The sequence below is a fragment of the Cynocephalus volans genome, chromosome 6 (genome assembly GCF_027409185.1).
Source record: "Cynocephalus volans isolate mCynVol1 chromosome 6, mCynVol1.pri, whole genome shotgun sequence".
Taxonomy (NCBI): Eukaryota; Metazoa; Chordata; class Mammalia; order Dermoptera; family Cynocephalidae; genus Cynocephalus; species Cynocephalus volans.
The window spans coordinates 138,455,339-138,473,883 of NC_084465.1; the positions used below are offsets into that span (position 1 = coordinate 138,455,339).

General features: G+C 35.0%; 1 protein-coding gene across 1 annotated transcript in view; it reads left to right on the forward strand.

The window, feature by feature from the left end:
- MALRD1 (MAM and LDL receptor class A domain containing 1) overlaps positions 1-18,545 on the forward strand; it is a 632,630-nt gene that overhangs the window by 45,337 nt on the left and 568,748 nt on the right. Inside the window, exons 6-7 of the mRNA XM_063101139.1 lie at positions 11,652-11,753; positions 12,471-12,617. Coding sequence (XP_062957209.1) covers positions 11,652-11,753; positions 12,471-12,617 — 249 coding nt within the window. The remainder of the gene's footprint in view (positions 1-11,651; positions 11,754-12,470; positions 12,618-18,545) is intronic.

The window sequence follows — 18,545 nt, forward strand, 5'->3', positions numbered from 1 at the left end:
AACTATACACCAACAAATTTGAAAATCTGGAGGAAATGGATAAATTTCTGGACACACACAAGCTCCCAAAACTGAACCGTGAAGACGTAGAAAATTTGAACAGACCAATAACGATAAAGGAGATTGAAGCTGTTATCAGAAGGCTCCCAACAAAGAAAAGCCCAGGACCAGATGGATTCACAGCAGAATTTTACCAAACATTCAAAGAGGAATTGACACCGATTCTTTACAAACTATTCCAAAAGATTGAAACGGACGCAAATCTCCCAAACTCATTCTATGAAGCAAACATCATCCTGATACCAAAACCAGGTAAAGATATAACCAAAAAAGAAAACTACAGGCCGATATCCTTGATGAATATAGATGCAAAAATCCTCACTAAAATACTAGCAAACAGAATACAGCAACACATACGAAAACTTATTCATCACGATCAAGTGGGATTCATCCCAGGGATGCAAGGTTGGTTCAACATACGCAAATCAATAAATGTGATACACCATATTAATAAACTCAAACACAAGGACCATATGATCATCTCTATAGATGCTGAAAAAGCATTTGATAAAGTTCAGCACTCATTCATGACAAAGACCCTCTATAAGTTAGGTATAGAGGGAAAGTATCTTAACATAATTAAAGCCATATATGACAAACCCACTGCCAATATCATCCTGAATGGGGAAAAGCTGAAAGCTTTTCCTTTAAGAACAGGCACTAGACAAGGATGCCCACTCTCACCACTACTATTCAACATAGTGTTGGAAGTACTAGCCAGAGCAATCAGAGAAGAGAAGGAAATAAAGGGCATCCAGATTGGAAAAGATGAAGTCAAACTGTCCCTGTTTGCAGATGACATGATCCTATATATCGAACAGCCTAAAACCTCTACAAAAAAACTGTTGGAATTGATAAATGATTTCAGCACAGTAGCAGGATACAAAATCAACACACAAAAATCAGTAGCATTTCTTTTCTCCAATAGTGAACATGCAGAAGGAGAAATCAAGAAAGACTGCCCATTTACAATAGCCACCAAAAAAATAAAATACTTAGGAATTGAGTTAACCAAGGAGGTGAAAAATCTCTATAATGAGAACTACAAACCACTGCTGAGAGAAATTAGAGAGGATACAAGAAGATGGAAAGATATTCCATGCTCTTGGATTGGAAGAATCAACATAGTGAAAATGTCCATACTACCCAAAGTGATATACAAATTCAATGCAATCCCCATCAAAATTCCAAAGACATTTTTCTCAGAAATGGAAAAAACTATTCAGACATTTATATGGAACAATAAAAGACCACGAATAGCCAAAGCAATGCTGAGCAAAAAAAATAAAGCTGGAGGCATAACACTACCTGACTTTAAGCTATACTACAAAGCTATAATAACCAAAACAGTATGGTACTGGCATAAAAACAGACACACTGACCAATGGAATAGAATAGAGAATCCAGAAATCAACCCACACACTTACTGCCATCTGATCTTTGACAAAGGCACCAAGCCTATTCACTGGGGAAGGGACTGCCTCTTCAGCAAGTGGTGCTGGGATAACTGGATATCCATATGCAGGAGAATGAAACTAGATCCATACCTCTCACCGTATACTAAAATCAACTCAAAATGGATTAAGGATTTAAATATACACCCTGAGACAATAAAACTTCTTAAAGAAAACATAGGAGAAACACTTCAGGAAATAGGACTGGGCACAGACTTCATGAATACGACCCCAAAAGCACGGGCAACCAAAGGAAAAATAAACAAATGGGATTATATCAAACTAAAAAGCTTCTGCACAGCAAAAGAAACAATTAAAAGAGTTAAAAGACAACCAACAGAGTGGGAGAAAATATTTGCAAAATATACATCTGACAAAGGATTAATATCCAGAATATATAAGGAACTCAAACAACTTTACAAGAAGAAAACAAGCAACCCAATTAAAAAATGGGCAAAAGAGCTAAGTAGGCATTTCTCTAAGGAAGATATCCAAATGGCCAACAGACATATGAAAAAATGCTCAACATCACTCAGCATCCGGGAAATGCAAATCAAAACCACATTGAGATACCATCTAACCCCAATTAGGATGGCTAAAATCCAAAAGACTATGAACGATAAATGCTGGCGAGGCTGCGGAGAAAAAGGAACTCTCATACATTGTTGGTGGGACTGCAAAATGGTGCAGCCTCTATGGAAAATGGTATGGAGGTTCCTTAAACAATTGCAAATAGATCTACCATACGACCCAGCCATCCCACTGTTGGGAATATACCCAGAGAAATGGAAATCATCAAGTCGAAGGTATACCTGTTCCCCAATGTTTATCGCAGCACTCTTTACAATAGCCAAGAGTTGGAACCAGCCCAAATGCCCATCATCAGATGAGTGGATACGGAAAATGTGGTACATCTACACAATGGAATACTACTCAGCTATAAAAACGAATGAAATACTGCCATTTGCAACAACATGGATGGACCTCGAGAGAATTATATTAAGTGAAACAAGTCAGGCACAGAAAGAGAAATACCACATGTTCTCACTTATTGGAGGGAGCTAAAAATTAATATATAAATTCACACACACACATACACACATACACACACAAACCGGGGGGGGGGGGGAAGAAGATATAACAACCACAATTATTTGAAGTTGATACGACAAGCAAACAGAAAGGACATTGTTGGGGGGGAGGGAGAAGGGAGGGAGGTTTTGGTGATGGGGAGCATTAATCAGCTACAATGTATATCAACAAAATAAAATTAAAAAAAAAATAAAAATAAATAAATAAATAAATAAATAAATAAATTTAAAAAAAACAAAAACAAAAACAAACAAAAAAAACAAACAAATATTCAAATGTCCAGTATTTGGGATTTCGGATGAAATCTTCCTCCCTCTGAGCTACATGTGCTCCAATCCATTAAAACTAAAATAAACTAAAAGACAGATTTAAATAAAATATGATGGGGATATGTTTTTTTTACCAGCACTTACATATATGCTAAGAATATCATATTATTTTTAGGTTTTTTGTTTTAGTTTGAAAAATAAAGGTATGTCCTCAAGCTATATAATGTGAGGTTCCCTGGGAAGAATTACTTTGGGCCAAGTATTTGTTATATTTTAATAAAACATATATGCTTTTGTCATATTATAGCAGAAATATAGTACTTAGTAATGAGAAAATTATGCCCTAATATATCTGTCTTTTGATAGATTACTTTGGTTTATAGAAACTGTACTGTTTGAGTTATTTAGGAAGGTTTTTTCTTTCTTCAAACCAAGGTGCCTTAAAAAGTTCATTCTGTTTTTTTTTTAGAGATTAGGTAGTAAGGGGGTAATCACATTAACTCTGATTTTGTTGTTGTTGTTGTGATGCTGTGACTTCTCGGGGCTTGCTGACTCTGGAAAGACTCTCTCTCAGGTTGAACCAATTCTTAAAGATAACAAATAGCTCATCCTTCTCACTTACCCAGGGTGTTTTTCAGATCAAACCAAGAAATCCAGAACCCACACTTGCAATCACCTCCTGCACTATGCACACACACACACTGGGCTACTATACACCTGCCTTAGTCACCGAGGGCCAGTGTATTGGTTTCCCAGGACTGCCATAACAAAGTACCACAGACTGGTTGGCTTACACAACAAAATTTCTCATGATTCTGGAGTCTAGAAGTCCAAGATCAAGGCGTTGGCAGTACAAGATCTTGTACTTTCAGCCTCCAGAATTGCGAGAAAATGAAATTCTGTGTTTTAAGCCACCTAGTCTGTCATATTTTGTTATGGCAGACTGAGCAGACTAAGTACTTGCTAATCAAGATAAATAATATTTTAAAATAACATGCTAAAAGTAAAAATTAATTTAAAAAAATCAATGGTGAGCAAATACTAAAATGTTGAAGACAGGATCAGTATAACTGAGTTTTCCAGGCTCCAAAGTGGCTTGGCATGTGTTACTGGGCCAGAAGAAAAACCTCAAGAATTTTAAAAGAATTGGAATAATACAAAATATGTCCTCTGACCATAATAAAACTACAAATCTGGGCAACCCATAATTATTTAGAAATTAAGTGCCACACTTTTAAATAAAAATACTTAAAAATTGCCAACTATTTTGAACTAAATTAAAATGAAAATATGACTTAGTAAATGTTGCTTACTATAGCTAAAGCAGTGCTTTGAAGGAAATTAATTGATATAAAAGTTTTTATTAGGAAAGAAGAAAGGTTTCGATTCAGTAATTTAGTTAACTATCTAAGGAAAGTAGGAAAAGAAGAACAAGTTAAAGCTAAATCAAACAGTAGGAATATGATTTATATATTGGCAATACGTAATGGAATTGAAAAGGAAAAAATAATACAGAAAATTGTTGAAACCAAAATCTGGTTATTTGAAAGGTAAATAAAGTTGGTAAAGTTCTAGCTGGATTGACCAAGAATAAAGGAGAGAAGACACACATTACCAAGGCCAGTAATGAAATAGGGGCCAACACTGAAGACACTACAGATATTAAAAGGATAATAATAATTACTGTTAGGGAATGCTACAAATAACTCTATGTCTATAAATTCAACAATTTATATGAAGTAGACAAATTCCTTGAAAGACACAAACTACCAAACATCATTCAAGCATAAAACCTGAATAAGTATATGCTTATTAAAGATTTAGGACTCATAGTGGAAATACTCCATTAACAAAAACTCCAGAGCCGCCTGGTTTCACCAACAAATTCTATCAAATATTTAGGGATGAAATAACTCCATTCTATAATTCTATTCCAGAAGAACAGGTGTGAGGAGAACACTTGTTATCTTATTCTACAGGGGCAGCCCTAACACAAAATCCAGACAACAAATATTATAAGAAAAGAAAACTATAGAAAAACATTCCTAGCAAATACAAAAATTTTCAAGAAAATATTAGCAAATGGAATCCAGCAATATATAATAAAGATGATATAACAGAATCATCACAGAGAATGCAAGGCTGGTTTGGAAAGCAATCGATGTCATTTGCCATGTTAACAGACTAAAGAAAAGCATGTGATCTCAAAAGATGAAGAAAAACATTGGCAAAGTTCAACATACATTCATGCTTAAAAATATTGGCATACTATGAACTTCTTTAACCTGATGAAGACCACATAGAAAAACTATACGGCTAATACTGTACCTAATGATGAAAGAACAAATGCTTTGCCAAGACTCATAAAAAAGGTGTGTAATTGGAATAGAAGAAATAAATACATCTCTATTTGCAGATAATATAATTTTCTATGCATAAACCTCATAGAATTTATAATTAAATAAAAACTTCTAGAACTAGTAAATGAGTGTATTATGGTAGCTTGATTAAAGGTCAGTAAACAATCAATTGTATTTTCATGTAATGACAATGAACAGTTGAAAATTGAAATGAGAAGGTTGGCACCATTTGTAATATAATCAGAGTAAATGCTTGCATATAAATCTAATACAATATATGCTAGATCTGTATTTTGAAAACGACAAAACACTAATGAAAGACATCAAGAAGAGCTAAATAAATTAAATATTGATGGATTGAAAGATCATGGCTCTAAGCTTTGTTAAAATTCGTAGAACTGAATGCCAGAAAATATGAATTTTACTGTGTGTATGTTAAAAGTAAATTTAAAAAAGAAAAAAACATTGTTTAATGTTGAAGAAATTCTGATAGTGAGGAAATTTATGATATGCAGCTTATTAATTATTCTGTTATCTATAAAAACCGTAACTATTATTTTACTATATACAGTCATGTTGATTAACAGCATAGACACATTCTGAGAAGTGTGTTGTCAGATGATTTCGTCATTGTGTTGCTATCATAGAGTACCTACAGAAGCCTAGATGGTATAGCCTACTACACATCTAGGCCATATGGTAGAGTTATTGTAATCTTATGGGACTACCTTCATATATGCAGACAGTCATTAACTGAAGTGTCGTTGTGTGGTGCATGGCTGTATATACAGTTGACCCTTGAACAACATGGCTTCGAAGTACATGGACCCACTTACATGCAGATTTTTTTCAATAAATACGTTGGAAAATTTTTGGTTAGGAATGTCATAAATACATGATGTACCTAACTGAACAGTTAAGTAGCCTACCTAACAGTAGGCTGTTAGTAGTTAAATTTTGGGGGAGCCGAAAGTTATATGCACATTTTCAACTGCATGGGGGTTGGCACCCCTAATCCCGCATTGTTCAAGGATCAGCTATTTCTTTTTACCATAAAAGTGTAAACAAGTTTATTAATAAAAGTTCTTAATTGTATGTATTTTCATGATTTTTTAACACTTTGCATAATTGGGCAATAAGACTAGATTCTTTTTACAATATTAAAGGAATCTTTTAAACTATTTCCACACTTTCAAACAGTGCCATTCTAACCCCTGCCTCTCCCAAGATCTGAAAATTCCTTGCACATTTAGTGAAATGAGAATTGCTTTAGACTTTACCGAAGTAGCAAGTATAAAAAAATCAAGGCTATGACTATTATTAAATAAGAATGTGCTTAATCACTGATTCTTGAATAATACTGATTCTTGAAGAAATTGTTGATTATAATTTTTTGTGAAGATTGCATGCTGTGATTCATGATCAGAATATTGTGAATATTCTGTGAATATTTTTAGGTTGGCTTTGCAGGACTTTGTCTTGGTCTCATTTGTAAAGGTACCAAACACATAAAGCATGCCTTAATTAGAATCTGTATGATGCGTACATATCATCCAGTTAAGAAACTAAGGACCTAGTTACCTTTTTTTTTAGTAACTTCCAGTTAGCTTTTAAGATATGGTAACTGTTCATTGAAATCATTTTCTAACTTTAAAAAAATTAACAATGAAATTTAATCTGGAGTAAAAAGTGGATGTCAGTTATAACTTTTACTGCAGTGGCCTTGAGACTTGGACTTCATTTTTTGTCATCTGAGAGTCTGGCCAATTTCACACAACCTGTTTGCGCAAGATAAGATTTGCAGGATGGTAGCCATGGACACGTGGCTTCAATAGTATAGAGACCTTGAAATGGTTGGCAAACCTTCATTCTTCTGGTCATGTATCATTGATGGAGGATTTTAAAATTCCCCAAATAATTTTCTACAGTCAGATGGTGGTGCAATCAGTGTAAGAATGAGAGAGAAAAGAAACCATAAAAAAGAATGAAATTCTCCTATTTGCAACAACATGGATGAGTCTGGAGAAACTTATGTTGAGTGAAATAAGCAAAGCACAGAGGGATAAATACCGCATGTGCTCACTCATAAGTGGGAGCTAAGAGAGAAAGAAGGAAGGAAAGAAAGACCACTGTGGTGCATTGGACTTACAGAGTGAGAGAACATTCCTTGGGATACAAAGTGGAGTGGGGGAGGAAAAGGGGAGGTTGGGGACAATTAGGTGGGCAACATGGGGTACAAACGCAATTTGTGGTAATGGGCATGATGCCAGTATGAATCTGGCCTTCACATCTTGGGCACGAGGGGTGACAATCAGCTCTGTATCTCATGAATATTCATAACCAATAAAAAAAGAGAGGGTGGGGGGAGGGAGAATTCATATAATTAAAAATAAGTGGCATCTTTAAAAAGCTTTGAGCTCTGGAATTAAAAGCACTAAAATAAAAATAAGCTGTCCAGGAGATTTATTGATTGGCAATTTATACATGCCATACCAAAACATACAGTCACATACCACTGCTTTTATGGTTGTAAATTCCACTTGATACTGGCAAAAGAAATTTAATACAATTGACACAAGCTACATTTTTAATCCCATGCAATTTGTGTTTGACTGTTTTGCTCCTTTTGTTTATAGTACTCTGGGTTTTTCTGTGTTCTATAAATAGTGACAAATTAAAAATAGTATACAGCATTTAATTGAACTATGACCAATATTTAATTGTGTAGCTCTAGGAGCAGAAGATTTGTAGCTATTATGTGAATCTACAAAGATTACAGTTTTAATTGTTTCATGACAATTGTTATTGTGCAATCTTAGCCTCGTTTATTGCCAATATTACCATAATTGCATATGTGGTCTTATTTTCAGTGGATTTTACATTCAAGAAGATTTGCATGTTCATCATATGTAAACTCCCATTATGAGAAATCAGATTATAGATGTATTCACAAATCATTTTTATAAGTAGTTTCTTCAGTTTTATCACAAAACATGAACAATTTATATAGTCTAATATTTCTAAAAATCTGTGGAATTATTCTTAGATCATTTGTTCATTCATTCATTAAACAAGTATGTATTGAGCATTTGTTATGGCAAGAATTTTTCTAGGCAGTGGGAGTACAGCAGTAAAAAACAGTAATCATTGTGCTCGTGAAACTTACATTTTAGTTAATAAGCAAATAAATAAGAAATATATTTAATGCCAATTGGTGATATTTGCTATGGAGAACAAGAAAACATAAAACTGAAATAATGCTGGAGGTGAGGGTGAGATGGTGAAATAGAGTGGTCAGCATGGTCACATTAAAAAGATATTATCTGAGCAAACAGCCGAATAGTAGAGGAAACAAGCCATGTGCATATTGCAAGGGACTGTACGTGCAAAGGCCCTGAGGCCAGTGTAAGCCTGGTGTGTCTGAGGAAGAGCATGGCAAGAACTTTTACATTTACTGTGTCTAGGACTCAAACCCATGGAAGGGTTTTGAGCAGAGGAGATATAATATGACTCACTTATCTAAAGATTGTAGTGGAGGCTGGCCAGTGGCTCGGTTGGTTAGAGCATGGTCCTGGTAACACCAAGGTCTAGGGTTCCATCCCTTTACTGGCCAGCCCCCAAAATGTAAATAAAAAATACAGATATAAATAAAGATTGTAGTGGGGAAAGTGCAGCAACAGGGTCCAGAAAGAGATGATGTCCTCTTGAGCCAGAGCTGGTAGTAGTAGTGGAGGTGGTAAGATATAGTCAAGTTCTGGATGTGTTGAATAGCTAAAGTGGAGATTTGCTCATGAATGGCATATTTGGTGAGAGAGAGAGAGCGAGGAATCAGAGATAACTCCAAATTCTTGCCTGAACTAGAAGGGTGGTGTTGTCATTAACTGAAGTAAGAAAGACTGAGAGGAGAAAGTTTGGGCAGAGAAAAATCAGAAATTTAAATGTAGACCAATTTCTATTGAGGTACTTGTTAGTTATTCAAAGGAAAGGGCCAAGTCAGAGGCAGGATGTCTGCAGTAAGAGTCATTAGCATTTAGGAAAGCTTTTAAAGGTATGAGAGTAGGTGATATGAGCAAGTTGTGAGTATGTAGACAGGAGAAGAGATTAAGCAACTGAGCCTTGGAGCAATCTGGTGTTGAGGAGATGAAGGAAACCAGCAGGGAAGACAGAAAGAATGGGTTAATAATGTAGGAGGAAAACCAGGAGAAAATTATATACCAGAGTCTAGGAAAGAATGTATTTCAAGAAGGAAGGAGTGGCCAACTATATCTAATATTACTGATAGGTCAAGTATGTGGAGGAGAAAAAAACTAAATATTAGATTTAGCAATATAGAGGTCAACCTTGATATATGCAGTTTAGTGGAGTGGTAAGGGTGATGAAAAAGAAATGAAATATTGATCCATTATATAACAAAATAAACCTTGAAAACATTATGCTAAGTGAAAGAACACAGAACCAAAAGGTCACATTATGGCTCCATTTATATGAAATGTCCAGGCAGATTCAGAAAGCAAATTCCTGGTTGTCAGGACCTGGGGCTGAGGAGAAAATGGGAAGTAACTACTAATAGATATGGGATTTTATTTTATGGCAATGAAGATGTTTTAGAATAAGACAGTGTTGATGATGGCACAGCACTGTGAGCATATTGAAAGTCACTGAATTGCACATTTTAAAATGATTAAGATAGTGAATTTTATATTATGTGGATTTTTACCTCAATTAACAAACTCATTGGAAAGGTCCAAGAGAGAATGAAGGGAGAAGAATTGGTGTTTGAGCCAGTGAGAATAGGCAACACTTTGAGAAGTAGTTGGAGAAAGTCCTTGGATCATAAGAATGTTTTCTTAAAATGGATGAAATTTGGGCCATTTGGATGTGGAAAGGAAGGAATGATCTCACAGAGAAAGAGAGGGAAAGTTGATGTAAATGAGAGGGAAAGAAATTGCAGGAATGATTTTTTTAAATAGGCAAGAAGAGACACAATTTCTGTATAAATAAAAGCAATGACATACAGAGGAGCATGCGTAGCTGACCCACACGTAGAGGAGGAGGAATGTGGGCGGCAGGGCAGGGAGATGGGGGTGAGACTTTTGATGTTTTCTTCCAATTTCTCTCATTTCCCTGATGAACTGTTAAGCAAGATAATGATCTGAGTGAGGATCAGGAAGGAAGAGCTAGAATTTTAAGGAGGGAGGGAAGAGAAAACTTGAACTAGTTGCCTAGGAGTGGTGGAAAAGGAAGAATTAAGATTTCCACGATGCAATGAAGTGATCGGTCATGAGTATGAGGCTGTTCCAGTCGGCGTGATCGTGAGCTTTTCTTCACTCACATTCAGCTGCACAGATACAGCTAGAGTAGGTGGAGGGTTGTATTTAGCAGAGATTTATCAGAAGAGAAAGCCCAGGGGATGACTTCTTGTCTAAGTAAGAAAAGAAATGAGGATATGATTGAGAACGAAAGGAATTGAAAAGATTATAGGACCATGAGCTTACAGGGCCTGGTGCAGTCAAAATATTGTCAGAGTTGAGATACTACAAGGGGTGAGCTGGAAAGGCAGGGCTGATGGCTGGAGAGCGGGCACTTGAAATTACAATAAGGAAATGTTATCATCATTAGTAGTAATAGTACTTAGAGGAGTGGTGACAGAGGTCGTTTTTATCAAAGTTCTCCTTCAAGAGCATTAATAACAAGAAATTAAGAAACTGAGAAGCAAGGTGAAAGTGAATATTGAAATGATGAAGAAATGACAGTGAGGCAAGAAGTGAAATCTTCAGGGATGGAGGGCGGTGCACATGTTGGTGGCTGACTGCAGCAGGCGGGCACAGCGAGGGTATCGTTTGATGTCAGGAGAGTCAAAGCTCGAGTATTTAGGAAGGTGAGAGAGAGCAAGAAGTGGCAATAGGGGCAGGAAGGACATCTTCAAGTCTTGTGTTGGGACAGCTCTGGGGGAAAAACAGGCACAATTTGAGGGGAATTTAGAGAAAATAATTCCAATGCAGATCCACTTTCAGTTACAGAGGGCACTATATGTTATGTTTCACACATGTATGTTTCACAGCTGTCCTTCTGATATTAGACTATCAGTTTTTAACATTAGGGCAGATTAGTTACTTTTATGGAAACGTGGAAGGTTTGGTTTTGGGGCTTGCCAGTCACCACAGAGATCCGATTAAAATACAGAAGCATTGACACCATTACTTTATTCCGTGTGTGTGTGTGTGTGTGTGTGTGTGTGTGTGTGTGTGTGTGTGTGTGTGTGCGCTTGTGTAACAGAGTTACCAAGAGGGAATGCTGCCACAGAGAGGAGTTGGGTGGAGAGTGCCTTGCAGAACAAATGTTAATATTTTTAAAAATGCATGAGTTTTTCCAGTTGCACCTGCATCTCACTTCCAGCCAAACTTTCAATTTAACAGATGAGAGTTTACCATGTCAAGAAACATCAAATACGGAGCAGGAACTATGCCATCCAGATACAGATCTCTGCAGATTTGATTATACAGATGAAGGACTGAGATGTAAGTGTTAAATTGAGATGTCCACCTTGCTTGTGTGTAGGAGATTTATGATACTCAGAGACCACTCATAGGAATATGCACATGCCAGCCTTCGTTAACATTAACATCCTTGTTTTAGCTGGAGTGTTATTGATAGTCTTTGGTCTATTAAGAAAGGAAAAGATACAAAATACATCAATTGAAGGTGATGTTGTTTTGTAAAAAGAACCCCATAAAAGACCTTCTTGGAATTATATGCATACAGTGTTTCTTCTTTAAATTTGAATGTGATTATGGATAGTAATTTAACTAATTTCATAAAGTAGGTAATGTCAAATATTATGTCATTTAAAAAAATGCAACCAAAGCAGTGATACAAGAAAAACTAGGAGTCTCTTTTTATTTTTTAATGGCAATAATTCTCATTTGGAAGGATGCATGTCTGGACTAACCGAAGAACTTTTGCAAAATAAATTGCTGGCACACTCTAAATGTTATTGAATCAAAATTTCCAGATATTAGTGTGTGTGTGTGTGTGTGTGTGTGTGTGTGTGTGTGTGTGAGAGAGAGAGAGAGAGAGAGAGAGAGAGAGAGAGAGAGAGAGAGAGAGAGAGAGAGAGAGAGAGAGAGAGAGAGAGAGAGAGAAGCCTCTGAGTTGATTACAACATGTAACCCTGCTAAAGTGGCCACTCTAGTACACTACGATAGTCCACTAAGATCTTTTTCTCCCCTCCTTAGTGTGTCAAGCCTGTGGATTTGAATTTGACATGTGTCACTGGGCATCAGAGGCATCTGCTGGACAGATTTCCTGGATGCGTGTGAAAGCAAGCGAGGTCCCTGCATCAGAATCCACACCTCAGCAGGATCAAAGTGGTAACGATGATGGTAGGAATAAAAAATAGTATATATTATACATTAGTTTTAGAATTCTGCTTTATTGTAACTAGTAGTAAGACATTAAATTGGGGATCTTGATGAACATAGTGGGTATATTTTATTGAAAGTATATTATGCTATAGATATTGAAAGCGAAAAACACAAACATGTTTCCAACATTGTAAAAGAAGAATTATACTAGGTTAACTATTTTCATTTTCTTAATTTTCTTATCAACAAGAGATATTAGATTTTGTGAAAACAAAAAGGAAAAATATGAAAAGGCTTTTATCAAAACTGCTAACTCTTTTTATCTCTGCAGTATTGTCAATTAGTTTCTTCTTTTTATGCTAACATATTAATTTGTATTTTCTGTATATTTTTCTCCCCATTGCTTTTTTCTCTCTTCCTTTTTTGTTTGGGAGGGGTGAGCATTGTTAATCCTTTATTTTTATTTTATTTTTATTTTTTTTACACTAGCTTGGCAGCTTTAATTTATATATATGATTTTTATGACTATTCTTAATTTTTGACATATATCTTTAATATCAAATTTCTTTAACAAAACCTAACATGCATCAGTATTTCTGTCTTCTTGAATATGAGAAAGACCTTGGCACAATTAAACTACCATTTTAACCATTTTTTGATCTTGAGTTACAGTTTAACGTTTAAAGAGTTTTAAAGTCAATATCTTAAGCTGTATTTACAATTATTGCAATTACGTATTTTATAATTTTCTCTACTTACCATTGTTTTTTAAATTTCATGCTTTTCCTCTTGATTCCCTTTCCTTCTTGGAAAGTTTGACTTTTTAATTAACCGCTCTTTTATTTAGAAAGGATCTGTGTTGATGAGATCCCTTAGTATTTATAAACTTAAAATGTTTTTAAATTGGTCTCACTCCTAAATAATTTATCTGTCATATAATGTTAGAATAAAAATTTGTTTGGTTTTTAAATTTCTAAGTACATGGTGATTGTCCATCTTTTTCTCCTGATATTTACTATTGCAATTGAGAAGTTTGACCTCATCTTATAGTTTTTCAATTTAATGCTGATTTTTAAAATGTTTATCTTCGAAGTTTGGAAATTTTTTTATCCTGGGTACACGTTTGAATATACCTTTATTTAATTTTTTCAATGCTCAGAATGTATATATTTTATCACTTGTGGAAATTATCTGTTATTCTATTCATGTTATTCTCTCTTACTCCCTCTACTGTTTTCTTCTTGAGTTCCTATTATAAATAATAGGAAACTTTAAACTAAACTTAATAACTTGACTAATATTTTTAGCTTCTATATTATTTGCTCTATGTTGAGTTATATCTTTAGTGTTTCTTCCTAATACACACATTCTCTCTTTGGCTATTTTCAGACCACGTTATATCCTCTCTATTGGGCATTTAATTTCAGTGTCTTAGTTAATTTATTTTCTTTTTATTTTTATAACTTGCTAATATTTTCTCATTTATTTCTTTGTGCATCTTAACATGGTTTTGAAAGAATTTATTAGACCTTTGCCAAATTTAATTTTGTTTTGCACAGTTTACAAATAAAATTAGTTTTTGCTGTCTTTAGCATAATATCTACATAATTTACTCTACAAGTTATTTTAAAAAAATACACTATATTTTTTAGAGCTGTTACAGGTTCACAGAAAAATGAGTGGAATGCACAGCGAATCTCCATATTCCCTCATCTTCCTCCTCCCCCAGTTTCCCCTATCATTAACATTTTACATTAGTGTGATACAGTTGCAATGATACTTAATAAGCCAATATTGATACATTGTGACTAACTAAAGTCTGTTGTTTACTTTAGGGTTTACCCTTTATGTTGCACATTCTTGGGTTTTGACAAATGTATAATGACCTGTATCTATCATTATAGTATATACAGGATAGCTTCACCACCCTAAAAAATCTCTGTTACACTTATCTCTCCCTCTCTCCCTCCTCCCAAACTCTAAGCCATCACTAATCTTTTTTACTCTCTTGGATTCATACAGTATGTAGCCTTTTCATATTGGCTTCTCTCACTTAGTAATATGCATTTCAGTTTCCTCCATGCCTTTTTGTCTTTGTAGTTTATTTCTTTTTCTTTGCACTGAAGTCTGCTCTGTCTGAAATAAATGTAGCTACTCCATTTTTTTCTGATTAGTGTTAGCATAGTATATCTTTTTCCATCTCTACTTTTAATCTAAATGTTCTTTTATATTTAGAGTGGTTTTCTGAAGACAGCATATAATTAAGTTTTGGTTTTTGATCCATTCTGACAATCTCTGTCTTTTAATAGGGGTATTTAATACATTGGTGTTTAAAGTTTATATACACGGTTGGATTAATACCTACCATGTTTGTTACTGTTTTCGATATGTTCCTTTACTCCTTGTTCCTATTTTGGACTTTCACTATTTTGGTTTTTTTGTGGTATTGTTTCTTTTCTTTTCTTTTCTTTTTTTTATTGTAACATGGCTGTACATACTTGTGGGGTACAGAGTTGAATATCAATAACTATGTGTAATATGTAATGCTCAAATAAGGATAATTAGTATATTCAACACTATACAATGTAATCTTTTTTCACGTCCCTCTACCAAATGCCTCCCTTACCCTCTCCCCCTCCTCCTTTCCCACCTCTGGTAACCTCAGTTCTGTTCTCCCCTTTTGAAAGTTCAAGGAATTATTGTGATTGTTGTATCTTTCTTTCTTTCTTTTTGTTTATTTGTTTATTTTTTAGCTCCCACTTATGAGTGAGGACATGTGGCATGTCTCTTTCTGTGCCTGGCTTATTTCACTTAACATGATTTTCTCTAAGTTTATACATGTTCATCAAATTGCAGTATTTCATTCTTTTGTGTGGCAGAGGTGGATTCCTTTGTATATATGTCAGTATTTTCCTTATCCAGTCATCTTGGCTATTGTAAATAGAGCTTCAATAAACATGGTGGTGCAGGTATCCCTTTGATGTGTTTATCTCCACTCCTTTGCATCTATATACCCAGCAATAGAATTGCTGAATCAGATGGCAATACTATCTGTAGTTGTTTGAGGAAACTGCATACTGTTTTCCATAACGGCTGCACCAATTTACAGTTTCACCAAAAGTGTAGGAGATTTCCTCTTTCTCCATATCCTTGCCAGCATTTATCACTCTCTGTCTTTTTGATAATACCCAGTCTAACTGGGGTGAGGTGATATGTTTTGTTTTGCATTTCTCTGAGTGATATTGAGCATTTTTTCCTGTATCTGTTGGCCATTTGTCTATCTTCCTTTGAGAAATGCCTATTCAGCTCCTTTGCTTTGGTTTTTTTTACTGTTAAGTTGTTTGCATTCCTTGTATATTCTGGATATTAATCCTTTGTCAGATGCATAGTTTGCAAATATTTTCTCCCACTCTGTAAGTTGTCTTTTCATTCTGTTAATTTTTTTTTTTTTTTTTTTTTTTTTTTTGCTCTGTGGAAGCTTTTTAGTTTGATATGATCCCATTAGCTTATTTTTCCTTCTGTTGCCTGTGCTTTTGGGGTCACATTCATAAAGTCTTTGCCCAGTCCTACCTCCTGAAGTGTTTCGCCTATGTTTTATTTTAGTAGTTTTATAGTTTCAGGTCTTATAATTAAGTCTTTAAACCATTCTGAGTTGATTTTGGTACATGGTGAGAGGTATGGATCTAGTTACATTCTTCTACATATGGATATGGATGTCTAGTTTTTCCAGCATCATTTATTGAAGAGGCAATCTTTTCCTCAATCTATGTTCTTGGTGCCTTTGTAGAAGATCAATTGTCTGTAAGTTTGTGGGTTGATTTCTGGATTCTCTATTCTGGTCCATTGGTCCAAGTGTCTGCTTTTATGCCAGTACCATGCTATTTTGGTTACTATAGTTTTGTAGTATAATTTGAAGTCAGGTAGTGTTATGTCTCTGGATTTATTTATTTGCTCAGGATTGCTTTGGCTATTTGGGATCTTTTGTTGTTCCATATAAATGTTAGGAATTTTTGTTTCTATTTCTGTGAAGAATGTCACTGGCATTTTGATGTGGATTGCATTGACTCTGTAGGTTGCTTTGGGTAGTGTGCACATTTTCACAATGTTATTTTTTCCTGTCCAAGAGCATGGAATGTCTTTCCAGCTTATTGTGTCCACCTTAATTTTTTTCAACAGTAATTTGTAGTTCTTATTGTAGAGATCTTTCACTTCCTTGGTTAAATTGATTCCCAGGTATTTCATTTTTTTGGTGACTATTGTAAATGGACTAGCTTTCTTGATTTCTTTTTCTGCTACTTCATTGTTGGAGTATGAACATGCTACTGATATTTGCATGTTGGTTTTGTATGTGGAAACTTTAGTGGAATCATTTATCAACTCTCAGAATTTTTTGTAAAGTCTTTAGGCTTTTCTATTAAAGGATCATGTTATCTGCAAACAGGGACAATTTGACTGTAGCGGTGGTGGTTGTAGCAGCCTCCCACTTGGCTGTGGTGTCCACAGCAGTGGCTTACACTGCTATGGTGTCTGCAGTGGCAGTGGGGTTACCTTGTGCTGGTGGCAGTGGCATCAGTGGCTGCCACTGCCTCCCATGCATAAGTGGTGTCCACGGTGACATGGTGTTAGCTTGTGGGGGTGGCAGGGGTGCCAGCAGATGCAACTGCCTCCCTCATATCTGTGGAGTCCACAGCTGCAGTGATAAGACACCTGCAGGACTGCTGCTCTGTGGGGAGCTGCTCCAAGATGGGCAGTGGTTCTGGGGCCAGACAACGGCTCCAACTACTGCTATGGTGGTGACAATGGGCCCGTTTTGATCTTCTTCTGTGGGAGGAACCTACCCTGGGCACCTCTAGTCTGCCATCTTCCCAGAAGTCTTCTGCTTTTGTGATTTTAAATGACCATATTATGCGATTCTCTTTTATCTCCTTTCTTAGCATATCAATTATCCTTCTTTTTAAACTTTTTAAATCATTGCCATAGAGTTCGCAGTATATATTTACAGCTAACCAAATTCACTTTCAAATAACTGTATACTTTATAGCAGTGCAAGTACCTTATAATAACAAAATATTACTAATTTTTCCCTCCTGTCCCTTGTTTGACTGCTGTCATTTATTTCACTTGTAAATAAACTATAATAATCAAATATACTGTTGTGACTATTCTGTCAAACAAACTATTATTTGTTAAATCAATTAAGAATAAGAAAAGTAAGTTTTTAAAAAAATTTTACTCTTATTATTCTTTTCTAATGCTCTTCCTTTCTTCATGTAGCTCCACGTTTCTAAACTATATCATTTTCCTTTTCTCTGAAGAATGTCTTTCTTCATTTCTTAAAAAGCAGGTGTGATGGCAACAGATTCTTTCTATTTTTAGAAAGTCTTTATTTTTCCTTCATATTGCTGGAGAATTCCACGGAATCCAGAATTCTAGGTTGGTACCATGTGTGTCTGTGTATATGTGTGTGTTTGTGTATGAACACTTTAAGTGTTTTACTCCTCTCTTCTTGCTTGCATGGTTTCTGAGAATGTATATGTAATTATTATCTTTTCTTCTTTATGTGAAAGGTGCATTTTTTCCTCTGGCTTCTTTGAAGATGTTTTCTTTCTTTGTTTCTTTCTTTCTTTCTTTCTATTTATTTATTTATTTATTTATTTATTTATTTATTTATTTATTTATTTATTTATTTATTTATTTATTTACTGCAGTTTGCATATAATATACCTAGGTGTATGTTTTTTTTTTTCCCCTCTTATTTGTTTGTTTTAGGTAATTGTCCTAATTGGTGTTTTCTATTTCCTGTACCTGTGATTTGGTGTCTGACATTACTTGGGGAAATTCTCAGTCATTATTGCTTCAAATATTGCTTTCGTTCCTTTCTTTTATTCTTGTTCTTGTGTTCCCATTACACGTTTATTACACCTTTTGTAGTTTCTCTACAGTGCT